Source organism: Leiobunum rupestre, chromosome 7, assembly GCF_980474605.1.
Source record: "Leiobunum rupestre chromosome 7, qqLeiRupe1.1.hap1, whole genome shotgun sequence".
NCBI classification, from domain to species: Eukaryota; Metazoa; Arthropoda; class Arachnida; order Opiliones; family Sclerosomatidae; genus Leiobunum; species Leiobunum rupestre.
This window is the reverse complement of record NC_143390.1, coordinates 12,015,162-12,032,750: the sequence shown is the minus strand read 5'-3', so window position 1 is coordinate 12,032,750 and position 17,589 is coordinate 12,015,162. Positions and strand designations below refer to the sequence as shown.

At 36.9% G+C, this 17,589-nt stretch overlaps 1 protein-coding gene across 1 annotated transcript in view; it reads right to left on the bottom strand.

The window, feature by feature from the left end:
* LOC149934458 (uncharacterized) overlaps nt 1-17,127 on the bottom strand; it is a 100,214-nt gene extending 83,087 nt beyond the window's left edge. Inside the window, exons 1-2 of the mRNA XM_090181213.1 lie at nt 16,728-17,127; nt 3,030-3,562 (exon numbers count right to left, since the gene is read on the bottom strand). Of these exons, the coding sequence (XP_090037339.1) occupies nt 3,030-3,140 (111 nt within the window). The 5' untranslated portion in view covers nt 3,141-3,562; nt 16,728-17,127. The remainder of the gene's footprint in view (nt 1-3,029; nt 3,563-16,727) is intronic.
* Between the last annotated feature and the right edge of the window lie 462 nt (nt 17,128-17,589).

Here is a 17,589-nt window from a genome sequence, read left to right as displayed (position 1 = left end):
TTTTCACGCGCAAAATAAATTTTAAGATCGACCAATTTTAGGGCGTTCAAACTTTTGACGCGCGTAAAGTAAAATGTATTATGTCGCGCATTGTGGAAACCAATCATTAGTTCTAACGGTATTTTATTGGGTCTTGGCTTTTTTGCCCTAGTGAAAAGCTGTCCTTAAGTTTGGTTTCCACTACCACTCGCAACAATGTATTTTCACACTAGCGGCAGTTCCTCCAAGTATTACCATAAGTCTAAAATATTATTCTATAAGTTTTTCACTTTGGGGAATATTTTACTGAGAGTTATTAACGGTGTGACGTCATCACAAGAAGAGCATCTCCCCCTAGCGAGGCGCAGAACGGCGACGAAGCCCGTAATGCAGTTTGTCTCGTGAATAGCTCTCAGTAAAACATTTCCATGTGAAGAATAGGAAGTGTCACACTTATGTAATAATATTATACACTTATGATATTAAGTTTTATAAACCTAGTGGTTGAAAGGTTAACAAAGGTGATCTACCACTGGTTAAAGGTGTTTTCCCCCATAAAAAGTTGATGAAGTTGGGACCCTTAAAATCCTTCAGATTCCCATGTTATTTTCAATGGAAAAAAATCCAAATCATGTTGTCAAAAACGTTTTCGGTTGCCATGGCAAAACGAAAGCCTGTCGCAACTTTTCCCTCGCAGGTTTTTCAAGTTACATGGAGATGTACCTTATACCCGACTTTGAACAAAATCGGTGATTATCACCTCGGGTCGTCTCCTTGTGAATGTAGGGCATGAAAGACTTACCACTACCCTCCTACGCGTAGTGCGCGCAGTATAAATCGGCCACCTGAATAAATGGTTTAAGGTATTAGCCTAGCCGATTATTATTATAATTATTCTCATTAAATATGAAGCCTAGTACTCCTTTTAAGGCATAACTTTTTTTGAGTTAACGTTAGCAGTCAAGGCACTTTGACTTTCCTTAAAGTATGGGTTTCAACCGGGCAAAATTCCACGACGATAACTTACAACTTTCCAAATAGGTTGTTTTTCGGCAGGCCAAAATTGCGTCGACGCCAAAACAAATTGTATTGGTCAACGGAGATTTAAAAAGTTAGCGCTCGCCCCAAGGCTAGTTTCACAACCGAATAAAAATATGACGAAATCACGACCGTAAAAGAAAATTGCTTTCCATGCTATAATTGCTCAAACTTTAAACTGGTTTCACAATCGATGTAAGAGTATCGTCCATCAAATGAAATTAGAAACATGCTTAGATCACATTTTAGGTGGTTCGTTGCAAAGGTAATTCTTAAAATTGTTAAGGAACACTTTGCATATTATATTACTTTTAAGGAAGATAACTCCGCGACGATGAGTGTCGTTGTCAAAAATCTTGGTTAGGCCTAAAGGCTGGTTTTTACCATTGACGCAAAAATATTGCATAAAGGCTCGTTTTCACTCGGGCAAAAACAATTTAAATTATTTGTTTGACTGTTAAATTAAAAATACAATATAAGTAAAACACGATAATATTGCGTAAGTAAACGGTTTATTAGACCGACTAGTTTCGGCACAACTTTGGGCCATTGTTTCATTATGTCGACGCAAAAAACAAAACACCCGTTAGGCCTAGTAAAATAGTTTTGATTAGACAAGTCGTAGTAGGGTTTTTGCCATAGTGAAAATCATCCTTCAAGCATAACTCAACCTCGGCATCTTCGAACGTTTTTACGTCCGTAAATAAACATACATTATTACCCGTGCTTGTGCATGGAAATCAAGATTTAGGCCTAACGGAGATTTGGTGTCGACGCAAAAGTTTGAAACTTTTTACTCAAGGCTTATTTTCAATAGTAAGTAAAACATTCCCGTTAGGCCTATATTTTTTCGCGTTGCCTAATTGCTTGTTTTCGACTAGCGATCGTAGCAGCTGTACACTCACAGTTTTTACGCGCGCATTATGATGTGTGGAAACAAAGCTTAAGGCCAAAATCTTAGTTTCCATTAGCACTCGCCATAATGCATTTTTCTTTACGAGTGCAAAAACTACGACAATGAGCGTCGACGAAAAAATAATTGTATTAAGCTTGGTTTCCGTTAGTGCGCGTAAAGAAAAATGCATTATGACGCGCTAGTGGAAACCAAGCATTAGATACGAGGGAGTCCAATGATTATTAGGACACCATCGTATGATTAAATCATGATTAGATTAGATTAAAATTAAATCTGTAGCTTTGGCTGTACAAAGATTAAATCATGATTAAATTTTTAATCATGATTATTAGGACACCCTGTAACCTAGGAGCAACAAACACAAGGAGAACGCAGCTAGCTTTTAAACACGCTAACGCAGTGTTGTGTACAAATTTCATTGGACGAACCTATACGCTAAACGTTTTACGGAAAGGGGGAAGACAATTTCCGAATTTTCCCCTACCGACGGCAGTAGGTGATAATGCGTCTAACCATATGTATATAATATCATTCTATAAGTTTGTCACTTTAGGGAATATTTTACTGAGAGCTAGTTACTGAGTGACGTCATCACGAGAAGAAAATCTCCCCCTAGCGAGGTGCTGTCAAAGGCTACGTGTGACGCTGGAGCAAGCAGACGCAAAACGGCGACGAAGCCCGTAATGCAGTTTGTCTTGTGAATAGCTCTCATTAAAACTTTTGCATGTGAAGAATAGGAAGTGTCACACTTATGTTACAATATTATACACTTGTGGTCTAACGAATGAAAACTGTACGCAAGAAAATGCACGACTTTTGACGGGTTGCGTTCTCTTTGTGTGGGGTGCTGTGTTGGTTGCTCCTAGCTGTAACCAAGTGATCTGTCCCTCGGTCGATGCTAACTGTCCTAACATTTTTTCCCTAATATCGACGCTCGATCATCTTCGCGACATTTTTGGTCCTAGTGAAAACGAGCCACAATAAAAGTTTGGTCGTCAACGTTTCCGCATTACTATCCTAGTGAAAATCAGCCTTTAAAGAGTTTTATTAATCCATCTACAACGGTGTAAATGAAGAGAATGGATGTTGAACGTACCTCTTCGACGTCAGCGTCGACGGTCAGGCTCATGTTGGTGGGGCCGCCATCGGAGGCTTCGTCCCTGCTGGCCCGGCGCCTTCTCCCTCTCCAGTTCTTCATGAAGATCATTTATCGGGCCCGATGGCCCTCGGAACCTCGGCCCGCGTCCGTCGATGGTCCTCCTCGTCGTCGTCGTCCTCTCCCGGTTGAGGCTCGAACGGCCCGCCGCGAATCAGCTGCCGGAAATGCAAACTCGGAACCCTGACGAGGAACTCGCCAATTACGCTAGTCGAGCTAGGTTCCATCGGCGCGTCTTTCGCCGACCGAGCGGCCACTTTGTCGGACAACTGGACGCCACCGCGGCACCGACACGAGGCGCCTCAGACACTCGCTTCGCCGTCACCCTCGAGTTGGCCGCCTGGTTCCGAGAAGCGTGTAATGTCTTCGCAGTTGTCTCCGCAGCGACGATTTCGGAAAAAATAATCTTCCTTTTTCGATTCTAAATCGCACTTTCTTTCTCGAAACCTTTCTTTCCGTCGGAAACAAAGAGACTTGAAGAAAAAATAGAAAATAAAAAGAAGGAATTAAAGAAAAGGTTTGGGGAGGAAATTAAGGTTTATCTCCCCCCCCCCCACTTATTTTAATTAAGACATGCCAGCGCGTTCCTTGATTAAGCGGGAAAGGTGTATTTAGTAAAGTTTGCCTTTTCGCCCACATCGTTTGCGTTTTATAGACGCTTCAAGCAGGATTCTCTTTCCTAATTAAATAAATTTGCTATTTAAATTTGTCGCCGCGCTCGATTTAAAATTTATCTTAATCACGTTAGCCTTTATGGGAATTTCTCTCTTAGACAAGGTTAACTACTAAACCATCATTTACGAACGGCACTCTATGCATTGGCTGTTATATTTTGACGGGAATAAAAGAGTTTGTTTATATTTTCAAGATGACTAAATATTTCGTTCTTTCCAACACCATAAGTATATAATATTGTTACATAAGTGTGACACTTCGAATTCTCACTGAGAACTATTCACAAGACAGACTGCATTACGGGCTTCATCGCCTTTTCACGTCCGCTCGTCAACGCGTCACACGTAGCCTTTGACAGCGCCTCGCTAGGGGGAGATTTTCTTCTTGTGATGACGTCACTCCGTTTCTAGCTCTCAGTCAAATATTCCTCAAAGTGACAAACTTATGGAACAATATTATAGACACTTAAAAGTTGGTTGCGAGAAATTTTAAAGCAATATAAGTTTTGGGTTCGTTGGAAAGAGCGGTTTTCAATGTACGACCACAAATAATTTCATAACCAAATTAACAATCAATTGAATGGTTAACTTTTATTCGTAACCTCAAGAAAAAATAGTAGAATTCAAGAGTTTTGAAATTTTTCGAGATTGCTAAAAAATGTTTGCGCTTGTTTCATAATAATTCCGCGTAGTACGTGCTACTTTCGTCCTAAAACAATGGCGTGTGTTTCAACCATTAGCTAAAATTGTATTTTAGTAACAAACCTTATTATCGTGCTTAACACGTGTCGAGAAAATCTACTGAATGAGGTTCTTGGAATGTTTGTTTTTTTAGTTAAAAGGGGGCACTACGTGATACTAGGGGGAGTTTGCACGCAGCACGAGACAGCTAATGCCTGCTTATTGCACGTGCTACCCCGAGCTGTGCTTGCACCACAACAATTTTGCCCAACTTTGTTGGTGAAGTGGGTGAACATATTTTTGGACTTTTGTCCGCAAAACCCGGAAGTTTTCCTTCATACGCTCAACTATAAGTGTATAATATTATAGTGTTGTAAGTCGGAAAAATTTCCGGAAAATGACCGAGGCCTTTTTTCCGGAATATTTTCCGTATCTTTCCGAAAAAAATAAAAACAGTTTTCATTCCATGATTAGTCTAGTATTGTTTGCAAATTTAAATAAAGCGGCACTTTCGCCTAATTTTTTAATCTAAAAGTAAAACTAAACCTCTAGACTAGTTTAAACTGATTGACAATGTTAATTAATGTTCTATAGTATGTTTACTGATATTAGACATTTTATATCGAAAAAGTTAAAAACATTAAAAACCCTTAAAAAGTAATTTTTGTTTCATTTTTTTATTTTTCCGATTTGCGGAAAATTTTCCGCATTTCATTTTTCCGGAAAATTAACAAGTCTATATAATATTGTTACAATTATTGGAACAATATTATAGACTTATGGCTCAACCAAACGTTGTCAAGATTTCGTGCGCGATAACCGGCAAAATTACTCGTAGTTCTTAAAAAAATACTTATTCTACTACAAAATATATCAACTTATCATAATAAACGTATTTCATTTTAATATTATCATTTATTTTAAATAAAAAGGATGTGTGCGAAAAGTATTTGATTTAATCATTTGAAGCTAAGCCTCGGTCATGTGGAAATGTTTTCTTCATTCACACGGAGCACGGCCAACTTTGACACAAACGCAATAGCGGCCAACCCATTCGCCGAAATTCCATGAACAAGGATTTCCCCACTATAAACCATGCCATAAACTATCGGCGTTCAGCGCCACACTCGTTTTTATAATAGCTGAAAACTATTCGTGAGTTCTGAACCGTTCAACCAGTCCCCATGCGCACTATTCGGCAAAAAAAAATTCTAGAACTACCCAAATGCAAACTATTCGCAGACAAGAACCTCTTGTTGAACCGTTCGGAACCGTTCTAAATGGTACCTGCTCAAGAGCAAGTACTGGTCGGAACTCAAGGTTGAAATCTCTAAAATTCGTCTGCACATCGGGCTGCGTACGTCAAATCGTACGAACCACAACTATTCGTACAAAAGTTCTGAACTATCCAGAACTTTTGCGTGACGTTACAGCTCAGTCCTAGGCCGTTCTCTTAACGGTTTAGAACTCACGAATAGTTTTCAGCTATTGTCTGCAAAAACTATTCTAAAAATAATTTTCCGCTAGGCGCGCTCAGAGCCGAGAGATATTTTGCTTCGTAGGTTAACATAGAAACTTCAACGAAAAGAGCAGCTTGGTTTGCGACTCCTGTCACGGCCAACTTTGATCACGTGCTGTTCGCGCTATAGCGGCCAACCCATTCGTGGAAGTTTCAATGTTAACCTACGAGCCAGAGATATCAGTATGAGTTGAGCGCCCCTAGCGGAATATTTTGTTTAGAATAGTTTATTTTATACAGACCAAAGGCGGGGAATTCAAACTTATTCATATTAAAATTGTCATTTTTACGTAATTACTTTGGACACAACTTGTAAATATTAATAAAGTAACAAGTATCAAAAGTTGCCGATATAAATGTGATATTTTAAATTAAGCGTATAAGACGCGTTAATAACACCCGTTTTGCGTTGAAACCCGTATAAGAAATCTGTGAGGTTGGAGCGCCAAAATTCCCCTAGCGGGAAAATCCTTGTTAATGAAAATTAGGTGCTTGGGTTGGCCGCTGTAGCGCGAACAGCGTGTGATCAAAGTTAGCCGTGCTCGTGTTGGCCAACCATGTTTTGAAAAAAAGTTGGCTCCTACTTTTCCAAGAACCTTATAACTTTAGAAACCTTTTACCATAGAAAATATAGAAGAGGAATAGAAACTTGGTCGATTTACCATCTCGAGGTACTTTAGGCCTTTTGACTTCCGGTAAAGCTATGACTTAAGGCTCGTCTATTGAAATATAAAGTACCGCGCAAATCTCTAGCTTTAAAGCCTCGAGATACACTTTAAAACCTATCCAAAACTAGAGTAGATTTTATATTTTCGATGCTTTTACCCTTCGAAAGAATGTATTTATTTATATTTAGGGAGCAGGACTTCGATGAGGCCATTTTTGAGCGTTGCACCTTCCCCTAAACAAACAAATCAGCCCGAACTGCGTCAAATTTTTAAGAATTCTTCCCTTGATATTCAGAATTCTCACTTCTCAAAATTTTGACGATCCTTCTCACCGGAAATGACGTAATATCTTCTCACTAGTTCCCTTGCAGTGCGAGAAATAAGGCACTATCACAGGCGAATCACCAGTTTAAAAATTAGCTGAGCCAGTTTAAAAATTGAATGCTTGGGGTGTTACTGGCCCTGATGAACACTTAATTAATTCAAAGTTTTTCCCTTCAAGATTTTAGTTCACTTAAAAAATTCTATATTAATCACTAAAATTGTTTGGTCTTTGCTTCTATGCTGTGTGCTTGGCCTTGTGTCTATCGTGTGTATGGGTGGGTGACTGGGTGTCGTGAGTCTGTCTACACACAGTATAGAATAAGCGAATTTAGCAGTTAGCAAAAAGAAATATGAACAGTCTCTCTCAGTAGGCTTGTTCGGTTTGGGTCTATAGGGGAACTGTATTAGCGAAGATAACATGGAGGGCAGCCCAAATCGGCCTCATTGAAGCGATAGAAGTGATTTTTTAAATTAGCATTGCTCAATAAAGATGTTTCTACATATTGCTTAAAGCAGATTTATAGTTCTTTATTTAACACTCCAAAATTTTGAAATACCCATAATATTTTCCAAATACTAATTTTGGTCACCGATAGATGGCACTATTACGTAGCGCTTCCTGAAAATATGGGTCTTCTGCTAGCTGTTTCTTCCGTGTTTTTCCCACGGGCCCGTGTGCAGCGTAATGTGTCTATGCTATTTCATATATCTATGGTACCAGGAATCCATACCTCTACTTGGAATGCTTATCCTGGCGTATCGCGTATGGTCAAAAATAAATAGACATAAACAGAAAGTCTCGCATTTGCGGTATTCTGTACCTTTCCCTTTGGTGTCCTTGAAATCTAAAGGGCAAACCCCCAATGCTTCCCACCCTTTGAGTGCCACCCAATCAGATCGCCTGTAAAGCATTGGAAAATTTTGGTCGGAAATTTGTAAAAGTAGTGTTTCGCGATGCTAAACACCCTGGCGGGATTTCCTATAAGCTCTTTCGATCGTCCGCTTAATTTTCAGTTCTAAATGGCTCGGAAAAAAACCCCAGCATTAATGCCAGAAAATTCTAAAAACCAGGCAAGTCAATGTAATTTATACATAAAAGAGTTGCGTACGACTTTAGTTCAAACTGAACTCGTTGAAATTGAAAACAATGAAGATATTTAAAAAAAAAGCAAAGCGTTAGAAGACGTAGATAAGGTAGACCTAGGCTTAGTAACTGAATATCCAAAATCTGTGGAAGAGAAAGAAACGAACACTGAAATATTCGGATTTATAATTCCTTTAAGTAAATGGGATGAAATAAATACGTTTACGTCTTCAGCATAATTCTTAATAATAACATCCATAACTCTCCGAGAATTTCCATCATTATAACACAAAACTAAAACATTAAGTTTTGATTTTGGTACAAACGTGCGCGCGGAGACTACGAACTTAGCTGCTAGCTATTTCGCGGAGAGCGACGTTTTTAAAACCAGTTTTCGCATGTACCTCGTGCAATGCCCTAAATTTGTAACGGTCCGCGAAGGGGGTCGGCATCGCCGAAAGGGGTTAAAGTAGTTTCTCAGATTACATGGCGCGAACTTTGCCTCCAATGCGATACTTTCTGTTTATGTCTATTTATTTTTGGTATGGTAAGATCACTCTGACGGCAGCAATAGGTGAATCATATTCGCTGTAAGAAGACTAACCGTCAGTGGTGGCGAAAAGTTTGAGTCATGGTAAAATCTTTTTTCCAAAATTCTGGATAAGCAGACGATTTTAAGGAGTACGGAGAGTACTCTGATCTTGACGGATGGTTCACGGGTAGAGTCATTCTCTCCACCAGGGCAAGCGAATGGTTTAGTTTAGCGTAAACCTTTTGTTCCACAACAATGAAAAGGATCCACCTTCTAGATTCGTTTCGAAGCCAAAATTAGTCAGACGGCATTGATTTAAGGCCCAAACACACATACGGTTCGCAAGCGATTTTGCCTGCGAATTTTCGCACACGCGCCCATGCGCCATGACTTCCATTCTATTTAAGTCACGCGACGCGATTTGCCAGCGAAATTTCGCGCGCGAAGGCTATGTGTGCATCCGCCTTAAGAGTCCCGAAAGTTATGCTTTTTAAAAGTTCATGAATTAAAATAGAGATGGCGCCACGTTTGTGAATGACCGCCGCGAGTAAGAGATATACAGTATCATAAGTCTATAATATTGTTCCATAAGTTAGTCACTTTGGGGAATATTTTTCTGAAAGCTAGTAACGGAGTGACGTCATCACGAGAAGAAAATCTCCCCCTAGCGAGGCGCTGTCAAAGGCTACGTGTGACGCGTTAGCGAGCGGATGCAAAACGGCGACGAAGCCCGTAATGCCGTCTGTCTTGTGAATAGCTCTGAAGAATAGGAAGTGTCACACTTATGTAAAAATATTATTTACTTATGACAGTATGTAGTTAAGTGCTTATAAAAGAAAATATTGATTTACCTAACAGAATTATTACATACTTTATATTCAATAAAACCATAAGTAAAATAATTAGCAATAAAGATACTTGTTCATACATTTCCCGCCTGCAACCTTTCTTCGCCAATAAATAATTAGTTGAAAAATTTTGCAAATGTATATATATAATACTTATTGAAGGTTTTATTTTATTATACATATTAAAATTCTTCCTATCCCATAATACTCGGAAAAGATCTAAAAAACGTTTAGATCTCAAATTCGACAAAATATTACGAATATAGCTAGTATTTCCAATAATCCATTTTATATTACGATTCAACAATTCGTCATTATTTTGCCAAAGTTCGTCTTCATTTTCAAAGCGTTTTATATTTCCTATAATACTTAATTGGGTCTCAAATGTCAAACAAGAGAGAGCAGGGGGTTTATTCCCGCAGGGTTGCCTGGAGGGCCTAGAAAAGTCTGGGAATTTTAAAATGAGTATAGAATTTACGGAAAAGTCAGGGAATTTTCAAAACTAGTTAGAAAATGACAGGTAAAATTCAGGGAAATTTAAGAATTAGTAAATATATCAGGAAAACGTCTGGCGGAATGATTAACAAGTTACATTGATGACGGATAAATACCAGTCAAAACGGTAGTACGCACTAAAAATTCAAAGAAAAAAATTAAATTAAAAAAACACAAAAAGAAAAATCCATTTTGTAATAAAAGCAGAGAAAACAAATCCAGTGTAAAAATCTAAAAAAGCGTAAAATTAATAAAAGAGAAAACACATTTAGTCTAAAAAAGCGTAAAATTAATAAAAGAGAAAAAACATTTAGTCTAAAAAAGCGTAAAATTAATAAAAGAGAAAACACATTTAGTCTAAAAAAGCGTAACATTAATAAAAGAGAAAACACATTTAGTCTAAAAAAGCGTAAAATTAATAAAAGAGAAAACACATTTAGTCTAAAAAAGCGTAAAATTAATAAAAGAGAAAACACATTTAGTCTAAAAAAGCGTAAAATTAATAAAAGAGAAAACACATTTAGTCTAAAAAAGCGTAACATTAATAAAAGAGAAAACACATTTAGTCTAAAAAAGCGTAACATTAATAAAAGAGAAAAAACATTTAGTCTAAAAAAGCGTTAAATTAATAAAAGAGAAAAAACATTTAGTCTAAAAAAGCGTAAAATTAATAAAAGAGAAAAAACATTTAGTCTAAAAAAGCGTAAAATTAATAAAAGAGAAAAAACATTTAGTCTAAAAAAGCGTAAAATTAATAAAAGAGAAAAAACATTTAGTCTAAAAAAGCGTAAAATTAATAAAAGAGAAAAAACATTTAGTCTAAAAAAGCGTAAAATTAATAAAAGAGAAAAAACATTTAGTCTAAAAAAGCGTAAAATTTATTAAATGAATAGGTTCCCTAATTTCCTACAATATTTAGAAATGGACATTAGAAAGTCGAATAATGGAAACGAGAAGCTATGCTATCAAGGACACTTGTATGTAATACACAGTCGCGGTAAGCTTAAAATTCGATGGCGTTGTTCGAAAGCGAGTTCGTTAAATTGCAACTTTAACCAAAACAGAGCCAATATTAGAAATAACTCATAATTACCCAGCCGATTTAGCCGAAATAAAAGCAGTTCAGTGCCTAGATGTTGCAGCTGATAATTAAAAGGAAAATCTATGCAAACCTACAACAAAACTTTGATCAATATGTGAAGAATATAATAATGGTACCCGTGATATAGAATTTTTTTTAAAGCAATTAGCTACACGATTACATTTAAATAGACAAACTGCAATTTGTAAAATAAAACGATATTTATTTCTAAATAAACGAAATTGTTTTTTTGGATTTTTTTCTCATGGATTTCATATAACTTAGAGAATTTTTTAACTTGGCTTTTTTAATTTAGTAATATTCGTCAAAACAAGTATTTTTTTCTAAAATTTCAAATTAACTACCTTAATTCGGTCTTTATAATAGTAAACTTTATGTTCCGATTGAAAAATTTGTTATTATTTTGCCGAAATAAATCCCGGTTTTCGTGATAAAAGCGTTAATTTTCAATAGCCGGGCCCCCAGAGGTCCTATAATTCCTATAAAATCCTATATTTTCAAAAATGTCCTATAACATCTTATATTTTTAGCAAAATCCCCCAAAAGTCCTATAAAATCCTATAATTTTGATATTTCGCCCATTTGAAATCCCGCCTCTGTTAAATTGCTAGATTTTGCTATAGGACAAATTCCTATACAAAGTCACTCTAGTCTCTACTTTTGTCATAGTTAACACGGTTAGCTACTAGTATATTTTTGTGATAAAATGGTTAAATAGTTTCTATTTTTCAAGTGAAAATCAAAGATTTATTTCACTAAATATAGATTTTGTTTTTAAATGTATAAAGTTAGTAAATGAAATAGCATATTTAGTCCTATAAAATCCTATAATTGGAAAAAATAGTATTATAAAGTCCTATATTTTTAGAAATATAATCCTATTTTTCCTATAAAAAATTTGAAGATACCAGTGGGGGCCCTGCAATAGGCCTTGGTCTCAATCGAAAACTATCCAGCGAAGGAGATTTCTAGTCATCGCTACCTCGTAATCAGATCGATATTTTTTTTTAGGTGTCAACAAGGTTTGTTTGGGCCTTAAATTGGAAGGATTCGAAAGGTTATCCTCCTACGTTATTCGATACAAATTGGGCATTTTAAATATAAACGGGGTTCGCTCAATATTTACTCGAAATAAACACCAATTTGAAAACTAAAGCATTGGGGGAAACAATAGAACAATAAAACTGTGAAAATATGTTTAAAACGAGCTAAATTAAACTGTCGAAAGACGTATTAAACGTAGAGTCAACAAATTTTAAGCCTTGACTGCTGTAGTGTATGCCTTGAAAATAGTCACAATCGAAATAAACGTATTAACCTCTATAAAAGGTGGGGTGGCAGAGTGGTTAGCACTTTCGCCTCGCAGCAAAAGGAGCCGGATTCGATCCCAGCTCGTGGCACTGGGTGAAAACTCGGAACAACTGTTTCTGTGTTGAGTTTACAAATTATCTCGCCAATTGGATAAACGAGTTTCCCCGAATTCTTCGGTTTCCCCCCCAAAACAATTTGTAGAGGCTAACGGTAATAGTGAATGTAGGGAGTTGTTGGCTCGCGTGGCATGTAGGGTTGCTACCACCTTCCTACGCATTGTAACCTGGCCACCCGAATTAATGGCATTTTAAAATACAATAATTTTTTTAATAGTTTTATTAGTTATTTTAATAATAATCAGCTAGGCTAATACCCAAGACATCACCTTGGGCCTAAGTTATCAAGTTATGTTAATAATAACCACCTAAGGCTTAAGTCAGAGAGCGACTTTTAATGCCTTTAATTCAGGTGGCCGGGTTACAATGAGTAGGATGGCGGTGGCAAGCCCTTCATGCCACGAGAGGCAACAGCTCCCTACACTTACTATTACCGTTAATCTCAACAAGTTTTTATGGAAAGGGAAACCGAAGAGCTCCGGGGAAAAGCACTTAAACCAGTGGGGAAAGAACTTGCAAACTCAACGTAGGAGTTGTTCCGAGTTTAAAGTCAATAGCTGACAAATAATATTTTATCGACGTAGGCCTAACTGTTGATGAAAAATTTAAACATGAAGACCCTATGGGTACTTTATCGAGAATGTATTTAGGTTATTGAGAACTTAGAAGTCGACCTAAATTTATCCTTAAAACGTAAACCATCCATTTTCCCAATTGTGCCGCGCCATCTAGTATCGATTGTAAGAAAGATTTCTAATATATTTAAAAAATATGACCATGATTAATTTAACTATTAAATTAGTGCAACTTTAAATGAAACTTATTTTCGGAGATTTAATTAATTTAATTAATCAAAAACTACAAAATAGTTGGTAGACTCAATTATCATGCCAAAAATTATTATATTAATAGCGATTTTCAGTTTGGCCAAAGTAGTACATTTCGTTACTCTAAGCAAGTTGACTCGTACGTTCTCAGGAACCTAAATACGCTTTCAATATAATACAACTCTGATATTAGTTATCTATAGTAGCGTTTCGTGTAGTGGTAGAGCTCCTTTATTCCAAATTCGACGTGGAATTTGTTACTTCATATAAAACATAATATCTCAAGTATGCCTTTGTATAATATTTCATTACACGAGATATATGGAAATTGGAAAAATTGAGTTTAGGTTAGGTTACGTAAGGATTAGGTCAAATTATGGCTTAGGTTAGATTACGTAGGGTTTAGGTCAAATTAAGGTTAAGGTTAGGTTACCTTATGAATACTAAGGTCTTTTGGTTGAAATATTACTAGAAAATTGCTAGAAGATTTTATACGTGTCTAAACCAGAAACGCACTAGAAATTCTGGACGTTTTCAAAATGCATTTCACTTCCGTTTCCCATCTATGCAGTTGATAACAACGGAAGTGACGTTATTTATGTTATATCTCGTGAACAATTTAACACGTCATAAAACACGTCAGCCACATTGAGACGAAAATCCGCCACGTTAAGCATTCCAAGTAGAGGTATGGATTCCTGACTATACCCACTCAGAAATCTGACTTCAAATTGTTTATGATTAGTTATCCCAAGTAACCTATTTGAAGTGATCTGGTATAGTTATCCCCGCAAGAACAATTATCTAGCTTATACGTGTAGTATTTAAATAAATAATCAGGAGTAGAGGTCAGCGTTTGAATAAGAAATTATACGATTGTTTATATTTATCCATAACCTAGAATTATTCAGAAATATTCAAAAAAATGATTAATTTTGCATGTTAAATCGTTGTTTATTCGTACAAAACAAATAATACTAATTTAAATGATTAATTGAAATTTTTGCGGTTAATTTATTTGTTCCGCCGACCTCTAATCACGAGGAAAGCCAATTAAAATAAACAGTAACTAAAGTTTCGAAAAGAATTTAAATGGGGAATTTATAAAATCGATATGTTAGGCATTTGAAATGTGCTCTCCTTATATCAGTTGGATTTCAATGAATTCAGTTTCCGTTTTACATTTCGACCCGTATCAATTGATCTGATAATATCTGAGCGTAAAAGCGGATAATCTGATATCTGAGTTATGGTAATTATTTCCTAGATTCAGATAAAGCCAGTGAATTGGTTTTAAGCACTATATGATATAAAATATATACGATCGCGAATGGAATCCGTGGAAGGTGGAGCTCTTTGGAGCTGGAGGGCTGCTCCGCGATTCTAGCGAATGAAAACAAAAGAAGCGTCGGATACGTCCGAAAGAATGGCCGAAACTTCATTATTCCCGCTCGGAGAAGGTTCGCTCGTCTCGCGTATAGAAAGAAATCGATTGGAATTTCGTTCGAGTAACGGTGAGCTCTTAGCATTCCAGTCTGTGACTTATATAAGCAAAGCGAGCGGCCGAGAGGGGGTTTCCGCGAACCCCCGCACTTGACGAACACAATGCCCGACCCCGGGGGTCCCTCCGCTCCTTCAATCTTTGCCACCCCCCGACATCCCATCACCCCCACCGATTTTGAATCCGCGAGATCCACCGCGTCCACGAAACTAATTATTTGTCAGCTAGATCCCGCGTTCAGCTGACATTCGTTGGAGGTCTAAGATTACGCCGAATTTACCCCCTTTCTCGGGTGTGTGGCGCGCTGTCGGGTGGAAGGGTGGCGCTGGAAACCGAAGAATGAACTAATGGCAACCTTTCCTAAAAGCGACTCTCAACAAGTTATCAAAATCGAGCAATAACATTGTCGTCCGATTATACGAGCCGTTGTCACGCGCTCCGGACCTTCCTTCCCCCTTTTTTTTGCCCCGCGTAAACGGGAAAGCATGCCGCGTAATGTAAATGTAATTGAATTAAGTGCTAGAGAAGGGAAGTTGGAATTTTCGAAAGTCGCCTTTGGAAATCGTGTACTTCGACATACCGAAAAGTATAGACTATTTATACAATAGTCAGAAGTATATAGAATGACTCTTACGAAATAAGTATCCGTCTACGAGTTAAAATTGAAACATGTACCTTCGGAGGATCGAATTTTCTCACAAATTGATTCAAAATGTAACGTCTGACCGTGTAAAAGTTGCACTTCATTTAGATATTTATTATTTAAAAATAGTTTTTACGATTACATAGTTTTCGAGAATCACTATAATTTAACGAATTTTATATACTTCTGATATAATTTAATTTTCAGTAAAACGTCCGTGGCTACTCTTTCTCTCTGTACGGAAAGTCTTGGAATATCCTATTTCCGCCAAATACAAATTTCGCGTTAAATGTTTGAGCTTGCCGCTAAATGTTGGCTTGTCCCGGAACAGTGATGTATTGCTACTAGAATACTTCTACAGGCGCTAGTAGGTAAAAAATAGACTTAATTCGGTAATATTTGCTGTAAATTCAAAAGGTTCATTTTATTTTAAAACGCGAATAAAATTAAATATATCGGTCAACGAGATAAGCGAAATATTTTCGAAATTAAATTAAATTAAATTAAACGTAGATTAATAATTGTTTCAAATTCAATATGAATAATAATCATAAATATAAAATTTCTTAATCGTCGTGAACTTCAAAGATTAACTCTTCGGAGCTTCTTGGTTTTAAAGGTCACTTTTATTTTTAAAGAAAAGTATATAATGCACCTCAAAGATAGTACCCACTTACTATTAATGAAACATAACCCTTTGAAGGCTCCCACTGACGTTTATAGAAATAGGTTTCAGAAGAAAAATTGATTATTGGATCGGGAAAGTATGATTTATAAAAAAGTTAATATCCCTTTGGTAATTTTTTTTTTGCAGTGAACGCGGTAATTCAATTTGACCAATGATGTGGTGTGTAATTTGCACCCATAGGAAACCGCCTTGAGCCTACGAAGATGCATGGAATACATTATAATAGCGTAGATGCTTTTCTCTCGTAAGGATTATATTATTAACTTTCAAAATAAAGTAGTTGAAAATTCGTTCGTGTGTATGAGTTATCCCTAAACGTAATCTCGCTACAATCATCCAAATAACATTTCAAAAATACCTTTTTTAAACGGAGCTTACGAAGATACGTGTTACAATTTTATGGCATAGAGGCTTACTTCTCTTAAGAAATATTCAAAACTTCAGATTTTACTTATCAATCGTTACTTGTACAATAATCGACCGTTTTACTAAAACCAATAAATTAATTCCCAACTTTTCATTTGATTAAAACCCATCAGGAGCAAATAATATCCGTAAATGAGGTTTTAATAGAATGGCTTAATTTCGGAACAACAAACCAAACGATGTAAAAATAAATACGTACCTTTTTTAAACGATGGAACAATAAATTATCCAATCTTTATACGTAAAAGGGAAGGTAACGTAACGTAGTTTGGGCGCACGGTCGTTGTCGGTGGCTATCTCCGTGTCGAGATCTGGTGAGCCTTTTCCGTCGAAGGGCTGTCTGAGCCGCGGAAGGAGACCCGGCCGCTGACGCTGGCCAGCGCGGCCACGCTACGACGTTGGCTGGCATTCGCGCTCTCTACATTCCTTCTGCTCGAACTAGTGATCTTTCGAGCCGACACATTCGGAGACCTTTGATATTATCCTCTCTGGTTGATCCCAATTATCTCTTTCTAAGCTCATATGGGAAAATAGCGCCGTTGCTTTGACGTGGGAGCAGTCCCTGCCAAGACGCTCGCCACCGACAGATTGCCCGACCAATTCTCTATTTCATCTAATTCTCTCTCTCTGGCTGGAAAATATATTCCCCTCAACTCTCTCTCTTTCTCTCTCTCTCTCTCTCTGTCTCTCTCTCTCTCTCTCTCGTAGCGACGGTTATCCCGATCGATCGATAGCGCCACCTATATTTAGTCTGGAGAAACTGCTTAACTACCCCCACTTCTCCTCTCTCCTATACATAATGTAATTCCAAATCTGGGTTGTTGAAGAAAATATCCCCGTTTATCAACGCGAATATTTTGACGGTTCATCCAGCTGTTTTATTTTTGTAGGTTAGTCATTTATTTCAACTTGATGAATAGTTTGGTAACGAAATAATGCTAATTCAATTATTAGTGTAGTGACTAAAGAGTTATAAATACATTTGAGACTATTTTCAAAAACTTGGAGTGGAATTTGAGATTTTAAAGGATAATTTTTAATTTTAACCGGTTTTTTTCAGC